This window comes from Trichomonas vaginalis, chromosome VI (genome assembly GCF_026262505.1).
Source record: "Trichomonas vaginalis G3 chromosome VI, whole genome shotgun sequence".
In the NCBI taxonomy this organism is placed as follows: domain Eukaryota; phylum Parabasalia; order Trichomonadida; family Trichomonadidae; genus Trichomonas; species Trichomonas vaginalis.
In genome coordinates, this window is record NC_067208.1 from 14540463 (window position 1) to 14554716 (window position 14254).

Here is a 14254-nt window from a genome sequence, read left to right on the forward strand (position 1 = left end):
TAAATACGCAATTAAATAAACAAAAAGAGAGAGATTATGTCAAATGGGCGTGATCTCAAAAAAAATCGTGTTTAAAAAATAAAATGTATTTATTGATTTAATTAGAAATTAAAAGTTATTTTTGTTTCATAAGCATTGAAATATATTTCTTAAGAATGTCAATTTTTTCTTCATCAAAAGTTGGAGGCTCGTCGATTATTTTCCCCTCAAAATAATATTTCAGATACAAAATTTGACAGCAAATGTAAATTGAATTGTAATCCACATTTTGTTTCTTTGATTCTCTGAGTATCTGGAATATCTGTGAAGAGAGGGAACTGTTCTTCGTTATTTGCAGAATCTTTTCACTTTCTTCTTTTGCGAAAAATGTTTTTGTCAACTGATTTACGACGAAAGAAACAATTTTTTGTTCCTTTTGGAGATTTATTGATTCGTAGAAGAAATCACTCAAATCTTCGAAGAAAAAGTTTTTGTTTTTCTGTGACAAAACGTGGAAAATATCGAAAACAGAGAACTTTCCTTTGTACAAATCAATTGTACTGTCAATCGAAGACAAAATGGAAGAAACAACAAATTTTTGATCTTTTTCATTCATTTTGCTGATCAAATTCAAAACTTCGAAATGATTTTCTTCGAAAAAAATCAACGAAACTAAAAAAGAAGAAACTTGGAATGACAACAAAATTCCTCTTTCCAAACATTTCGAAATCAAATTGAATGTTTTCGTTCTTATCATTGTATTCTCTGTTATTCCTATCTTCAAAATCTGTGGATATAATCTAGGAATAATTGAAACAAAAGAATTTTCATCGTTGTCGTGTTCCAATATATATCCAAAGTATTCAATAGATTCAACAATTTCTTCTTCAGACAAAAACAAGGCATTCTCCATAATCTTTGATATATCTAATAAAAGTTTGTCAGATGATGTGGATATCGATAAAAGTGACTTCAAGACGATAGATCTGAATTTTTTATCGTCTGAATTTTCATATAAAACTTTGAGTTTTTGGAAAATTTGGGATTTCAAGTCATTTTCTTTTGTGAATTTTCCAAGTCCTCCAATGATCAAAATTGATCTTTTGGAGACGTTTTTGTTGTCCAAAAATTGTAAAAGTTTGTTAACAATGTTTTTTGTTATGTCACTTTTTTTAAGAATATTTTCTTCGAGAAAACAACTTAATTTTGATTCACTGAAGATGACATCAACAGAAACACTTTTTTGGAGATTGAAAATGGACTTCTTCAATGTCTCTTTCGCAAGTTTCTGATCAACAATCAAATTGTAACATAATAAATTTGATATGGATTCTGATAAAAGTGACAAAATTCTATCGTCTTCGATTTCAATTTCGTTATGTAATTTCATCAAAATGTCGCAGTATTTGTATTTTACTGCAAACTCTTCATAATGCGTGGATATAAAATCGACGGTTTTGACACCTTCTAAAGTGACATTTTCTTGAAAAGTATCAATTGTTTTTTCGACGATTAATTCTGTCAAATTCATTTTATTGACAATTTTTTGAATGTTTTCATTCATTAGATTTTGAATCAATATGTTGGAAAATGTCAAAATTGGATTTGTCTCGAAAAGTTTCTTGATAAGATCTTTTGATCTTTTCCTGACAATTGATGATTGACTGTCCAATAAAACTGTTACGTTTTTAATGATTTGACAATTTTGATTTTCAATGTTTTTCTGTTTCATCAAAACAGACAAAGCTGTTGATATAACACTGGGAGACTTATCTTTCAAAGATAAAATGATGCAGTCGAAATATTTCTCGTTCATTTCATCATTTGTCAGAAGATTTGACAGAATTTCTATCGTTTTTTCTCTGACAGAAGGAGAAATGTCCGAAATCGATGCTTCAATGCGTTTAATGACATTAGGATTTCCCAAAAATGTTCTGTCAATGGATGTCAAATCTGCTATCGTCTTGATTATCGTCAAACGGTTTTTAATCGTCATTTGAGTATTGAATTTTGAGATGAAATCGATTAATTTCTTCAAAGAGAGATTCATTTCATTTTCTTTGAAGAGGGAGACACTCATAATCAAACTGTAATCAAAAGGGAATGAGTAGTCATCATTTCTCGTCGCGTCGTCATAGATTTTCTTCAATTCATTCTTTTCTGTTTTGTTACTTAAATAACTCATTAAATAATCAACTGATGACTTGTTGTATAAAAATGAGTTGCTTTCAGTCTTGTGACAGAAAGATAACAATATATAAATTGCAATGTCCCGTTCTTTCGTGTTACTGGGGAATTCTGAGTTTTTGTAAAGTGATAAAACCGTTTCGTCACTTTTATCGATTAAACTCATAGGAAAACTTATGAAAACTTCTTCTTTTTGGAGTTTGTTTCCTTTAGAAACTGCTTTGATCAGTTCTGAAATGACATTAAGACATGTTTGGATGTAGACTTCCTTCATTTCGATCATTGTCATTGATCCAATCAATAAATTCCTGGCAATCAATTCGCAAACAGGAAAATTGGGATGATACAATAAAAGTGAAACGTCTTTTGAAAATTTTTCGAAAATTTTATTTTGTGGATTGAAATTTTCGATCAATTTGGAGATGACGTTCTTGCATATTGTATCGGATTGGCCATAACTATCGTCTGGATTCTCTGAAATTTGGATGATTTCGATAAGGAAATATGACATCAAGGAAACTTGGACTTTTTCGTTCTGATCTGCAATGATTGTGATGGTTTTCTTCTCATTTATGGTCTTTTTGCCTTCAAAGATGATCTCTTGGATGATATCTTGGTTGATACCCAAATTCTTATGGAAGATGAGGCAAATGATGGTGGCAGTGGATCGTTGAAGGACTACTGATGACTGGTTGCAGTAGAATAACCGGATAATGGTCGATGAAAGCGGTTTTAGGATTGATTCATCGAGATCTGGCCAATTTGTAAGGATGTTGTAGAGAGATGGCATGATGTTTATGATATTGAATGACTGGATATCATTGTTCTCTGTAAATATGTTCTTCAAACAGAACTTATTAAATTCGGATATCAAGATCTTGAGAAATTCAATATCTCTGAGTTTAGTAAGCTTGTCAATGGATAGTAATGTGAGGAAGATCTCTATTTCGTCGAGATTGAAGCTAGTTCTGCTTTCAAAAGTAGATTTGATAAAATGTTCAAGAATGTCTTCGTTAATGTCGGTGTATATATTGCTTTCTATTGCTATCTTCATATTGTAAAGCAACAGCTTGTGATCTTCTTCATTTATGTCATTTTGCGATTTATGATATTTATCAAGCATGAAATTGCAGATTTCTGCAGGATTTGCGTTTGTCCTACTTGGATGGCTTGATATGGACTTCTTTCCAGCATGTGGTTTCGGCTGGTTTCGCGACATTTACGTAGTATTGATGAAAGAAAATTTGAGTTTACACTAATTAGAGTGATGTACCCTATCGTCACATCATAATAATATTTTGCATTTTAGATATAAATATTGTCATGTATCCATAGATTCTGCATAATAGCTGCTTAATAACATCTAAAAGCAAGAATTTCATTTTAGACAATTTAATATCTTTGATTTATGCATCGTGATTATTGTCATGATATCTCTGAGTGAATTAAGTTATTTCTATCGGTCCCTCTTTGTAATAAATCAAATACAAAAATCATGAATTATTAAGTTGATCTAATCTGAGTAAAATTGCTTGAAAAATAATAGGCTGATCATCAGAGTTCGGTGGTTTCTCTAGATTTCATGAATTGATAATCTAATGTAAATAATTTTAAATTTAATAGCTTTAATGAACAATAAAGAAATCGTAATAGATAAGCTTAGTACAGTTTGTTTATTCGCAGTGGAAGGAATAGTAAATTTTTGAAATAAAATTCCAAAAAGCTCAACTACCAAATGAGAGCAGTGGTAATCTTAATATTGCGCGATTCACTTGATATTAAAGAAGTACTTAATGGATAACTGATTAGTTTTGAAGACGAAGATCTTTATTCGATCAATTTTTAAAAATTTGTGAATTCAAAATAGAAATATTGCAACGATGTGAGAACAAAGTGATTTTAAAAATCAATTTTATAAATGCTATATAAAAATTGTTTCAATAATTTTAATATCCCATAACTTCTAACATGAATTGGACTGAGATCAATAAAACAGTTGTTTTCTTTGAACCCCCGTCAGTTTTACCTCAACAATCTTTCCATAAAACAGATTGTGTTCATTTCAAAGTTTTTGGGGATGTTACAGAAATTTCTGATGAGTGCTTTTATCAATATAAATGCCTTGAGACCCTTGAATTACCAGATTCCATCCTGAAGATTGGAAATTCAATTATTGCCGAAACAAAGATTAAAACAATTCATATCCCATTAAACTGCAAAGACTTACATGGCTTTGGTTCATTTGATTGGACATATTCCCTTGAAGAATTTACAATTAGCCCTGAATCGCGATATTTTAGCGTATTTGATGGAGTATTATATAACAAATTAATGACAAAGTTGATTTGTTATCCTAGTGCTCGTAAAGCTCATATTTATACAGTTCCATATGGTGTTAAAACATTTATGGCTTCTTCAACTAATTGCATCTCGTTTTTAAAGCAGATGATAATTCCTCAGACCACATCTGATGTATTTCATCTTCTTTATAATTGTACAGTCCCTGATATTAAAGTAATTATTTATAGATTTCCTGGAGCCAGTGCAAGTGATCTTATTATAGGAAATTTCTCGTTCAATAGTATGAGTAATTATGGGAGAGATAATCTTACCTTCATAACATCTGAATATTATTCAGAGTATTACGAAATCAATTCTAGTGTTCGATTGTTCGGATTAAATGGAAAGAAGAACATTCGCTACACAGACACATTCTTCTCTCTTCTCACTACCATCAAAACAGTTGATGTTTCTCCTAGTTTTGTTTCGGTTTTGACGACAGGATTCTCAAACTCTCCAAATGCTGTTATCAACATTGAGAGATTGAGTTCATTACGTGCAAATAATTGTTTTCGATCCTCTTTCGTATCATTATTAGTTTTCATCAGTTTAATAAAGTAATTTGTCTCTTACTTTAAGAGAAACACAGTAAAAAAATTCAAAAGTTAATTTATAAAATATCGATCAGAAAGAAAGAAACTGTTTAAGACTTACTGGCAACGCTTAAGGATTTCCTGAGAAACGTCGAGGAGTTCCTGAGAAACGTGGCCGATTGTGTTCTTGAGGTAGTCATCGTTAGCAGCGACCTGGGCCTTGATCTTCTCCTTATCCTGGTGCATAAGCTCCTGGAACTGTTCCTTTGTGAAGTTGAGGCCATCCCAATCGATATCCTCGTACTCTGGGACGTAGCCGAGTGGAGAAATGTGTGTTGGGGCCTTGCCGTAGAGTCTGTTGACCATCCAGCCGAGAACACGAGCGTTCTGACCGTAGCCTGGCCAAAGGAACTTGCCTGCTGGGGACTTGCGGAACCAGTTGACGTGGAAGACAATTGGTGTCTTGGCGAGCTTAGCCATCTCAAGGTAGTGCTTGAAGTAGTCACCCATGTGGTAGCCGCAGAATGGAAGCATAGCGAATGGATCACGGCGGAGAGCACCGAGCTTACCATCGGCAGCAGCGGCTGTCTGTTCGGAACCAACTGTAGCACCAAGGTAAACACCGTGAGCCCATGATGTAGCCTGGAAGACGAGTGGGATATCGTTCATACGACGGCCACCATAGACGAAGATGGAGACTGGAACACCGGCTGGGTTCTCCCAATCTGGATCAATGCATGGGCAGTTAGCAGCTGGAGCAGCGAAGCGGGAGTTTGGATGTGATGAGACACGGCCGCAATCTGGTGTCCAGTCCTTGTTCTGCCAGTCGATAAGGTGAGCTGGGGCCTTCTCTGTCATACCCTCCCACCAGACATCGCCGTCATCTGTAAGAGCGACGTTTGTGAAGATTGTGTTACGAGCGCAGGAGAGAAGAGCGTTTGGATTTGTTGTCATAGCTGTGCCTGGGGCAACACCGAAGAAACCGTTTTCTGGGTTGATGGCGCGGAGTTCACCATCCTTGTTTGGCTTGATCCAAGCGATATCATCACCGACTGTTGTGACTTCCCAGCCCTTCTTGCGGAGTTCCTCTGGTGGGATCAACATGGCGAAGTTTGTCTTGCCGCAAGCTGATGGGAATGCAGCTGTGACGAATGTCTTCTTGCCTTCTGGGTTCTTGACACCAAGAATAAGCATGTGCTCAGCGAGCCAGCCTTCCTTGCGGGCGAGGTTGGAGCCAATACGGAGAGCGAAGCACTTCTTGCCGAGAAGAGCGTTGCCACCATAGCCAGAGCCATAAGACCAGATAGCCTGTTCCTCTGGGTAGTGTGTGATGTATGTGTTCTCTGGGTCGCATGGCCATGCAACATCCTGGCGGCCATCCTTAAGTGGGTAACCAACAGAGTGGACGCATGGGATGAAGTCGCCGTTCTCACCGATGCATTCGAGAACCTTTGTGGAAACACGGGTCATGATTCTCATTGAGACAACGACGTATGGAGAGTCGGAAATCTCGACACCGTTCTTACCGATTGAAGATCCGATTGGGCCCATTGAGAATGGGATGACGTACATTGTACGGCCTTCCATGCAGCCGTTGTAGAGACCACGGAGTTTCTTCTTCATGACTTCTGGATCTTCCCAGTGGTTTGTTGGTCCTGCATCTTCTTTGTTCTTGGAGCAGATGAATGTGCGGGACTCAACACGAGCGACATCGCGTGGGTCGGAGTGGTAAAGGTAACATCCTGGGCGCTTCTCTTGGTTAAGCTTGATTGCCATCTTGGAATCAACCATTTGCTTGAAAAGCATATCAGCTTGTTCCTGGGAACCATCAATCCACATAACATTCTTTGGCTTGCAAAGGGCGACGAACTCGTCGACGAATGCCTGAACTTTCTTGCTCTTGTTGAATGCTTGAGCCATAATTAATAAAAGTGAAGAGAAACTTAAACGATTCTCAATTTGTTTCAATTGAGTGACCTTGAGTGGTCAGAGGTTCCTCTCAAAATTGTGAGCTCTTCGTCCTGAGGTTTTTTCCAACATATAAGTGGTCTCAAAAAACATTTTCGGATGTGACATAAATGCTCTTACATAGTTTCGCGATCAAGAACCATGGATTGGCATTTTTTATTCTCACAATTTTACTTCATTGTTTTTTAGCCCTCAATTTTGGATAGTCAATATTCAAAATTTTGACGTGCATTTTTATCTAATATTGTATGCTGATAATAATTAATTATTCTATAATTTTCTCTCAATCTTTTATTTTTTCAATGTTTGTAATTCCCAATTCCGATCGTCCTTATGAATTTTGCAAATTACCTCAGACTTTTCAGAGGATTGAGTGGCAATTTTTAGTCCCTACACTATTTCAATATAAGCTCCATTTTTAAACAGTTTTTAAAAATCGAGCATTGAAAAGTGTGATGAGACTTAGGATTTATCTTTTAAAAGTACAGTAATTGAATTCAATCTTATTTTATCCAATTTTGCTTTGAAATGAATTCTTTCATATTTCTTTAATTTGTTCAGTACATATTTATCTTCTAATATACTCTTGTTAAATGTCCTCCTTACTTTCATAAAATATCAGCTTTTTCAAAATTTTTCAATACAAACTTTTGAAAATCATCGAAAGAGTTGGATTATTTGTACTTAATCTTATCATATTTGCTATATTTCTCTTTAATAAAATATTCATTGTTATTTCGATAATGAATTCTCCAATAGCTTATCAGCTAGCCATGCTCCTAGCAATAGGAAAACCTAGTGCAAAGTATGCATATCCCTATCAAAAAGCTTTAAAAACTTATCAGTGTTCTTAAATAAAAAATTAATATCAACCGTATCTTATTTTCCTCAAGTAAACACAAAGCTTTTCATTCTTTCGAATCTTTCTTGAACAGTTTCAAATCGGATTTACTCCTTCATATTCATATTACCTGATGGAGAAAACTATATTATTCATTCAATAGTAAGGAAACAGTCGTACCTCTTATTTTTTGGTTCTGATAGCCTAAAAGAAATCTCTTCATATTTCAGTAGTTAATAATAGTTGCAATTGATCTTCTGAAATATATTCTGCTGTTCGAGTGTAATATTTCTTATTTGCTGACAAGCCCTGATGAATAGACTGTGTGAAGTTTTGTCTTTGAGAGAAGCTAACAAATCAACTAAAATATAGGATGTCCTCACAAACTCACAGAATGAAGGTGATAAATCTATTCACATGCAACCATCTGATTCTTGGTGCAAATCAACGTTTCTGCTTTTGAAAAGTTTCTGCTTGATAAACTTTTGAAATGATATCAATTCTGAAATTTTGATCAAAGTTCAAGCATTCACCTCACCAGTCAAGATGGAAATGACTGTAAAATGCCAGATAAGTCGTGGCTTTTAAAGATGAAATTCCTAATCTTGTTAAGTTTGTTTGACGATTAATATTTGCATTTTCTGTGGCGCAAGCAAAAAGGGAATGCTCATAATTCTAGGGAAATTTTTAAATTTGATTTATTTTTTATATCACATGTCATCCGGCTACTTAAGATGGAATACAAAGGAAAAAACTACACTTGGGATCAGACATTAGAAGATGTCACAGTTTATGTTAAAGTTGAGAAAGGCATACCAAGTAAAATGGTTAATTGCAAAATTACAAAGGATCATTTAATAGTTGGTGTTAAGAATCAGACACCAATCGTCGATGGCCAACTTTCTGAGCCAGTTGTTCCAAGTGAGTCATCATGGAGTATCCAAGATTCCAAAGATGGCCGCGAAATCCAAGTCAATCTTATCAAGAAGACTGGCCAGAAATGGTGGGCTAATGTTATCGAGGGCGATGAACAGATCGATACTACAAAGTGCGTTCCAGAGAACAGCAAACTCGAAGACTTAGATCCAGAAACACGCCAAACAGTAGAGAAAATGATGTATGATCAGCGCGCAAAGGCAATGGGACAGCCAACAACAGACGAACTCAAGAATATGGAGATGCTTAAGAAGCTCCAAGAACAACATCCAGAGCTTAAGGATCAAATTGCTGCAGCTGCCGCAGGAAAGAACTAAAATTCTTCGATCACAACAAAATACTTAATAAAGATTATTTTAACTAATAGGAGTTTTACTCTTTTTTCTCTATCAAAATTATGATCTTCTTGAAATATGATGAATATAAATGAAATTAGCTTTTGTTTTAAATTGATATAAGATACACTTTGAAATATTTAATCTTAAATTATATCATATATCGATCTCATAAATATTAAGTGCTTTGGCATTATAATATAGGGAGTATAAGACTCTTGTCTATACATGCAAGACGATAGCCATAATTATGGGGAGCTGCTCGGCGAGCAATTTTTGACATTCGCGCGCTCACGCTCGCAACGATAGAGAGTAAAAATACCAATTATGATCTTCCCTTGGATGAGTTCTGATCATTGCCTAGCATTCAACAAAAAATAATTTTTCCTATAAGGTCGCCAAAAAAAGTGCGGAAATTAAAAACCGCAGTTTGAGTACTTTCTGAGAGTCTGTTTGTCAGAAAGTATACATTTGTAAACTTTCTGACACTAAAATTTTTTTGGTCCTTTCAAAGTTTTTGACAATGTCAAAAAGTATACATCGGGGCTCTCAATTTTCCTCTCAAACGGCGGTTTTTTAAAACGCTCATTTTTTCATCGACCTTAACCATTTGTTTGGAAAAAAAATTGAGAGCTTTAGTTTAAAATTTTGTCATTTTTGAACTTAATCTGGAGGAACATTGTTTTCCAAATCTTCTTCGTTGCAAACCATCATGATTTGCATTCTCGGTATATGTTTTGGATTAAGATGAACAGAGATTCCATCAATATGGGTGTAAGGTTCGTAGTCAGCACTTTCATCAGGACTCGAGTAAGGTTTCTGTATGGAAACAATATCTGTAACGTAATGAAATTTCCTTCTAAATTGATCTATTTCACCAACATCCATTTTTTTGATTTTTTGTTGGAATTTTGAAGATTTTTTTTTCCACATTCCACTCAATAAATTCCAAAAAAAAAATGGGGGAGAAAGAATTCCAAAGAGAATTAATTCTCAGATTACTCTCATAGATCATTAATACCCAAATTCTAGAAGATTAATGTTTATATTACACTACATTTCATCTTGAATCAAAATGTTATTTTAAAAGAAAAACAGATGAATTAAAATATAAAATATCTATTTTATAACAAAACAAATACACGAATAAACATTAATCAATTTCTGCTTTGTAATCGAAATATGAATTATTAACAAGAGATTTCTCATCATTTTGGTCTTTGATATGCTCAATCCTTCTATTCTTGCATATTCTAATAGCAATGCAAATAGAAGGCAAGAAAGCGCAAACAAAAAATAAAGAAATAATAATTATAGTGATTTTTGTGACAACTACTGGTTTCTTTCTTCCTTGATACAAACTTGGTCCGAATCCAGACTTCACCCGTGGAATACTGGCCGAATAATTGTTCGGAGTTACTTTTTCTGTTTGTCTTGGTGTATATTTATGAACTTCTGGAGGATTTGACCTACCATTATCTGTTATAATTTTAGGAGATCGCGTTGGGTTGTTATAAGATGGTGTTTGTTGATCCCAGCAGCGTTCAATTTTATTTGGTGTTGAAACGTTGAGTTTTACATTGTTGCTTGCGAAAAACTCGTATTCTGTGAGACCATCCAACGCGTTGTACTCGAAAGTAAGGTCATTTCGGCCGCAATACCAAAATAAAATTTTATCAACTCCATGAAGTGAAAATTGAGCGAAGGATTGGAAGCCAGGAGGCAAATACAAGAATTTCAGGTTGGTGCAACCTAGGAACATTCCTGTAGAAATTCTTTGAATTGCTGTTTTAGAAAGATCAACGGAATTTAGGCTTGAACAGCCCCAAAACAGGTAATCTCCAAGCTCCCTTTGAGGTCCTAGAATAACAGTTTTGATTGTTGTGCAGTTCATAAAAGAATAATCTTTAATTACATGGAAATTGATCGCTGTGAAGTTAATCATTGGCTCACTAGGACTTACTTCTGAGTTAACGCCTCCAATTATCCGTATTTTGGAGCAATAAGCGAAATGATAACCAAATCGAGACGTCATTCCTTTTATTTCGGAAAATAGAACGAACTGAAGGTTTGTACAGTTGTAAAATGTCTTGGATTCGAAGGAAACAGACTTCGCGAAGACCATTGAAGCTAAGGAAATACAATTTTCAAAAATGGATGCTCCTAAGATCAAATCGTTAGCAGGAAGATAAACTAGTTCAAGGGAAAGGCAATCTTTGAACGCCATGGCCGGTAATTGTAAAATCTTTTTTGATGATCTCAAATCTACAGCAGATAATGATGATCCCATAAAACATCCTGGATGCAATCGAGTGAGTTCTGGTTTTCCGATGAATATTTCAATAGATGAATTTGAAAACGCATAATCAGAAATTTCATTCAGAAAATTAGAAGGAGTAAATGACTTAATACCACTACCCATAAAAGCCTTGTCGTATATCATATTAACTTTCATGTTCAATAATGAAACTTCTTCAAGAGCTTTTGTATTTTGAAATGACTCAATTCCAATCGATTGTAACTCTGAGTTTTCTGGTACTTCAATAATTCTGAGTGAGATGCAGTTCTTAAATGCAAAATCTTCGATCACTTCGACAGATTTCGAAAAAGAAACTTTTTGGAGATTTTCACAGTCCATAAGTAATCCTTTTGGGATCCTTTGAAGGCGAAGAGTAATTTCGAAGTGACTAAGAATTCCGGCGAAGGCATAATCATCAAAATTTTTGATTCTTTGTAATGGCTCCGCGGAAACTTTTGTATTTAGGAAAGCGAATTCACTTACCTGCTGTACTTCAGGGAGTATTACATTTTCGAGTGAAAAACAATTTGCAAATAAAAATCTTGGAATTTTTGAAATTTTTGCATGCGATAAATCGGCTGTTTTGAGTTCTGAACAATTATAAAAACCAGAATTAGCACTATCTATATCACAATCATGAGGAATCGAAATTTTTGACAATTTAACACAATTTAGAAAGGCGAACTCCGAGATTAACTTTGAGATCTTCGGTAATCCTATTTCTTTTGTATATTTCGTATCAGCAAAAGCGTAATTCGGAATTATATCTACATTTGTTTTTGACAAATCAATGTTATCAATAAAGGAATCTGCTGCAAAGTATGAGCTAAGCGTCGTGAGTGAAGTAGGAAATATCATTATTGGAATTTTGATATTTCGCAACGAAAGTTCCGAGATTGATCTAATTGGAATTGAGCAATTCTTAAAAATTACTTTATCGCCAATCCTAATCTCGCGAAATAAATCTGGAGATGTAATTGATAAATCAATAATTTTCATATTTTCTTCATTTTCGGCATTAAAAGAAATATTGTACTTCTCTAATGGGTTTGAAATACCTATGGTATAGTTCTTTCCAACTTCAAAGTCTTCATCGATCTTGTAGATCGTAAAAATAAAAAGCAGCATATAGTTTGTTTAATTATTATTCCGTCTTATATCTCAAATTCAATGAAATATTTGAAATATCGCGGAAGAAATTTTAACTATTAGAAGCATTTCATAGCATAATGTTTACAATCAACACGATAACCATATACGCTGCGCCAGAAATGAAGGAGATATTGATTGAAAAGCAATTTCAAAAAAATTGATTTTATTGGAGAGTGATCAGCATGTCATTAGATTGTTCATTTATAAGGCATCAATGGCATTTTATACAATCCAAGAAATATGGTTGAAATTTATCAAATCAGAATTTTATTTATTACCCTCAGTGTTGAAAGGTTTTAATATACATGAGTTGATTGAATATAAAAAACAATAATGTTTAATTCATAAATAAACAAATAAGAAGTAAATTTATACTTAAATAAATTCTGCTTGAGCAGGATGGATATGAGAATCGACCCAAAATGGTAATGATTATACGACCATTACCATTCCATATTCCTGGAACATTTTCGACTTCTTCAAATAAATATCCGGACTGTTTAGTAAAAGCATATTTTTTGGATTTTATTCCTTGATAAAATTCATCTGCTGCATTGATAAGTCCGCTTGGAATAAAAGCATCGTATGTCAAAGCCCACGAACTTCCACCGCCAGCACCTGCATTCCCAGCTTGAGAAGCAAAACCACCAAACCAACCACCACCAGCGCCCGCGTTATCAGCATGATAACTATTTTTTACAGCATTCGAGTTCAAAGATGCACCGTATCTGGCTGCTTCACCTGTTCCAAAAGTGAAGCCTGATGAGGAGGTCGCCAAGAAATTTGAGACTAATTTTCCGTTTTGGAACCAACCTTGAGCAGTCAAATTTCCACCAGCACCTCCAGATCCATCTTCATCACCTCCAAATGTACCAAAAGAATCATCACAACCTCCTCCACCACCGCTCACAATCACGCGGTGCCAGAGGTCATTTTCTAGAAATTTGACAGCGCTTTGACCACCGCCACTCCCTGTACCGTGTTTAATATTACCTTGCGGAAGACTATAATAATTTGCAGAGCTTCCACCGCCACCATAGCCACTTTTATCAAATTTTCTGTTTTATAGCATTCTTCTGTGTTTTCTGCTTTGATTTTATATGAATAATTTCCTTTACCGCCAACAGTAAGAAAAGTGATGGTTGGTTTATTTAGGGTGATTATGCCCGAAATAAAGCCACCAGCACCCCCTATGCTGGAAGCTTGATAGCATTCTGTATTTCCATTATGTTGTTTAACAATCTCATTAGATATGCAGCTGTTATTTGCAAAGCGATATGATGAAACTTTATTTGTGACAGATCCACCAGATGCTCCGTATAATTCGAATTTGTATGCGCCCGGTTCAAGAACAAATGTATAATCTATGCAATCTGAACTTGAGAGGCAAGGATAATCGAAGGTATATTGATTTCTGACACGAGTTACTAATACTTGAGCACCAGGTATACTATCGTTAACTAATTTTGGTGAATCTATGCTTGGTTAATTTCTATTGATCCGATTTTTCATATGAAATAAAAATTTGATCTGAAAATATATTGTTTAAGGTTATTTTTATCTCTTTAAGGCTATACCCTTAAAATTTAAATTGGTGCATAGAATAATATATATGGCTATTCTCAACAATTAAGATCAGCCATTAACTTGTCTGCATTAATGAATTCCCATGGGAAATTTAATT

At 34.6% G+C, this 14254-nt stretch overlaps 6 protein-coding genes across 6 annotated transcripts; 2 read left to right on the forward strand and 4 right to left on the reverse strand.

Annotated features, from left to right (window-relative positions):
• Positions 1–115: 115 nt before the first annotated feature.
• Positions 116–3385, reverse strand: TVAGG3_0865170 (armadillo (ARM) repeat-containing protein family; the record flags this gene model as incomplete). The annotated part of the gene is made up of 1 exon (XM_001318928.1): positions 116–3385. The coding sequence occupies one exon, from the start codon at positions 3383–3385 to the stop codon at positions 116–118; it is 3270 nt and encodes a 1089-aa protein (XP_001318963.1).
• Positions 3386–4134: 749 nt separating this feature from the next.
• On the forward strand, positions 4135–5067 carry TVAGG3_0865180 (ribonuclease inhibitor domain-containing protein; the record flags this gene model as incomplete). The annotated part of the gene is made up of 1 exon (XM_001318927.1): positions 4135–5067. The coding sequence occupies one exon, from the start codon at positions 4135–4137 to the stop codon at positions 5065–5067; it is 933 nt and encodes a 310-aa protein (XP_001318962.1).
• A 48-nt stretch (positions 5068–5115) lies between these two features.
• TVAGG3_0865190 (PEP carboxykin GTP family) lies at positions 5116–7017 on the reverse strand (the record flags this gene model as incomplete). The annotated part of the gene is made up of 1 exon (XM_001318926.2): positions 5157–6959. The coding sequence occupies one exon, from the start codon at positions 6957–6959 to the stop codon at positions 5157–5159; it is 1803 nt and encodes a 600-aa protein (XP_001318961.1).
• Positions 7018–8412: 1395 nt separating this feature from the next.
• TVAGG3_0865200 (unfolded protein binding) lies at positions 8413–9697 on the forward strand (the record flags this gene model as incomplete). Its single annotated transcript, XM_001318925.2, has 1 exon — positions 8583–9101. One exon carries the CDS (start codon positions 8583–8585, stop codon positions 9099–9101), a length of 519 nt encoding a protein of 172 aa, XP_001318960.1.
• Positions 9698–9747: 50 nt separating this feature from the next.
• Positions 9748–10161, reverse strand: TVAGG3_0865210 (uncharacterized protein; the record flags this gene model as incomplete). Its single annotated transcript, XM_001318924.1, has 1 exon — positions 9783–10007. The coding sequence occupies one exon, from the start codon at positions 10005–10007 to the stop codon at positions 9783–9785; it is 225 nt and encodes a 74-aa protein (XP_001318959.1).
• Positions 10162–10212: 51 nt separating this feature from the next.
• Positions 10213–12546, reverse strand: TVAGG3_0865220 (antigen BSP-related family; the record flags this gene model as incomplete). The annotated part of the gene is made up of 1 exon (XM_001318923.1): positions 10273–12546. One exon carries the CDS (start codon positions 12544–12546, stop codon positions 10273–10275), a length of 2274 nt encoding a protein of 757 aa, XP_001318958.1.
• Positions 12547–14254: the final 1708 nt, after the last annotated feature.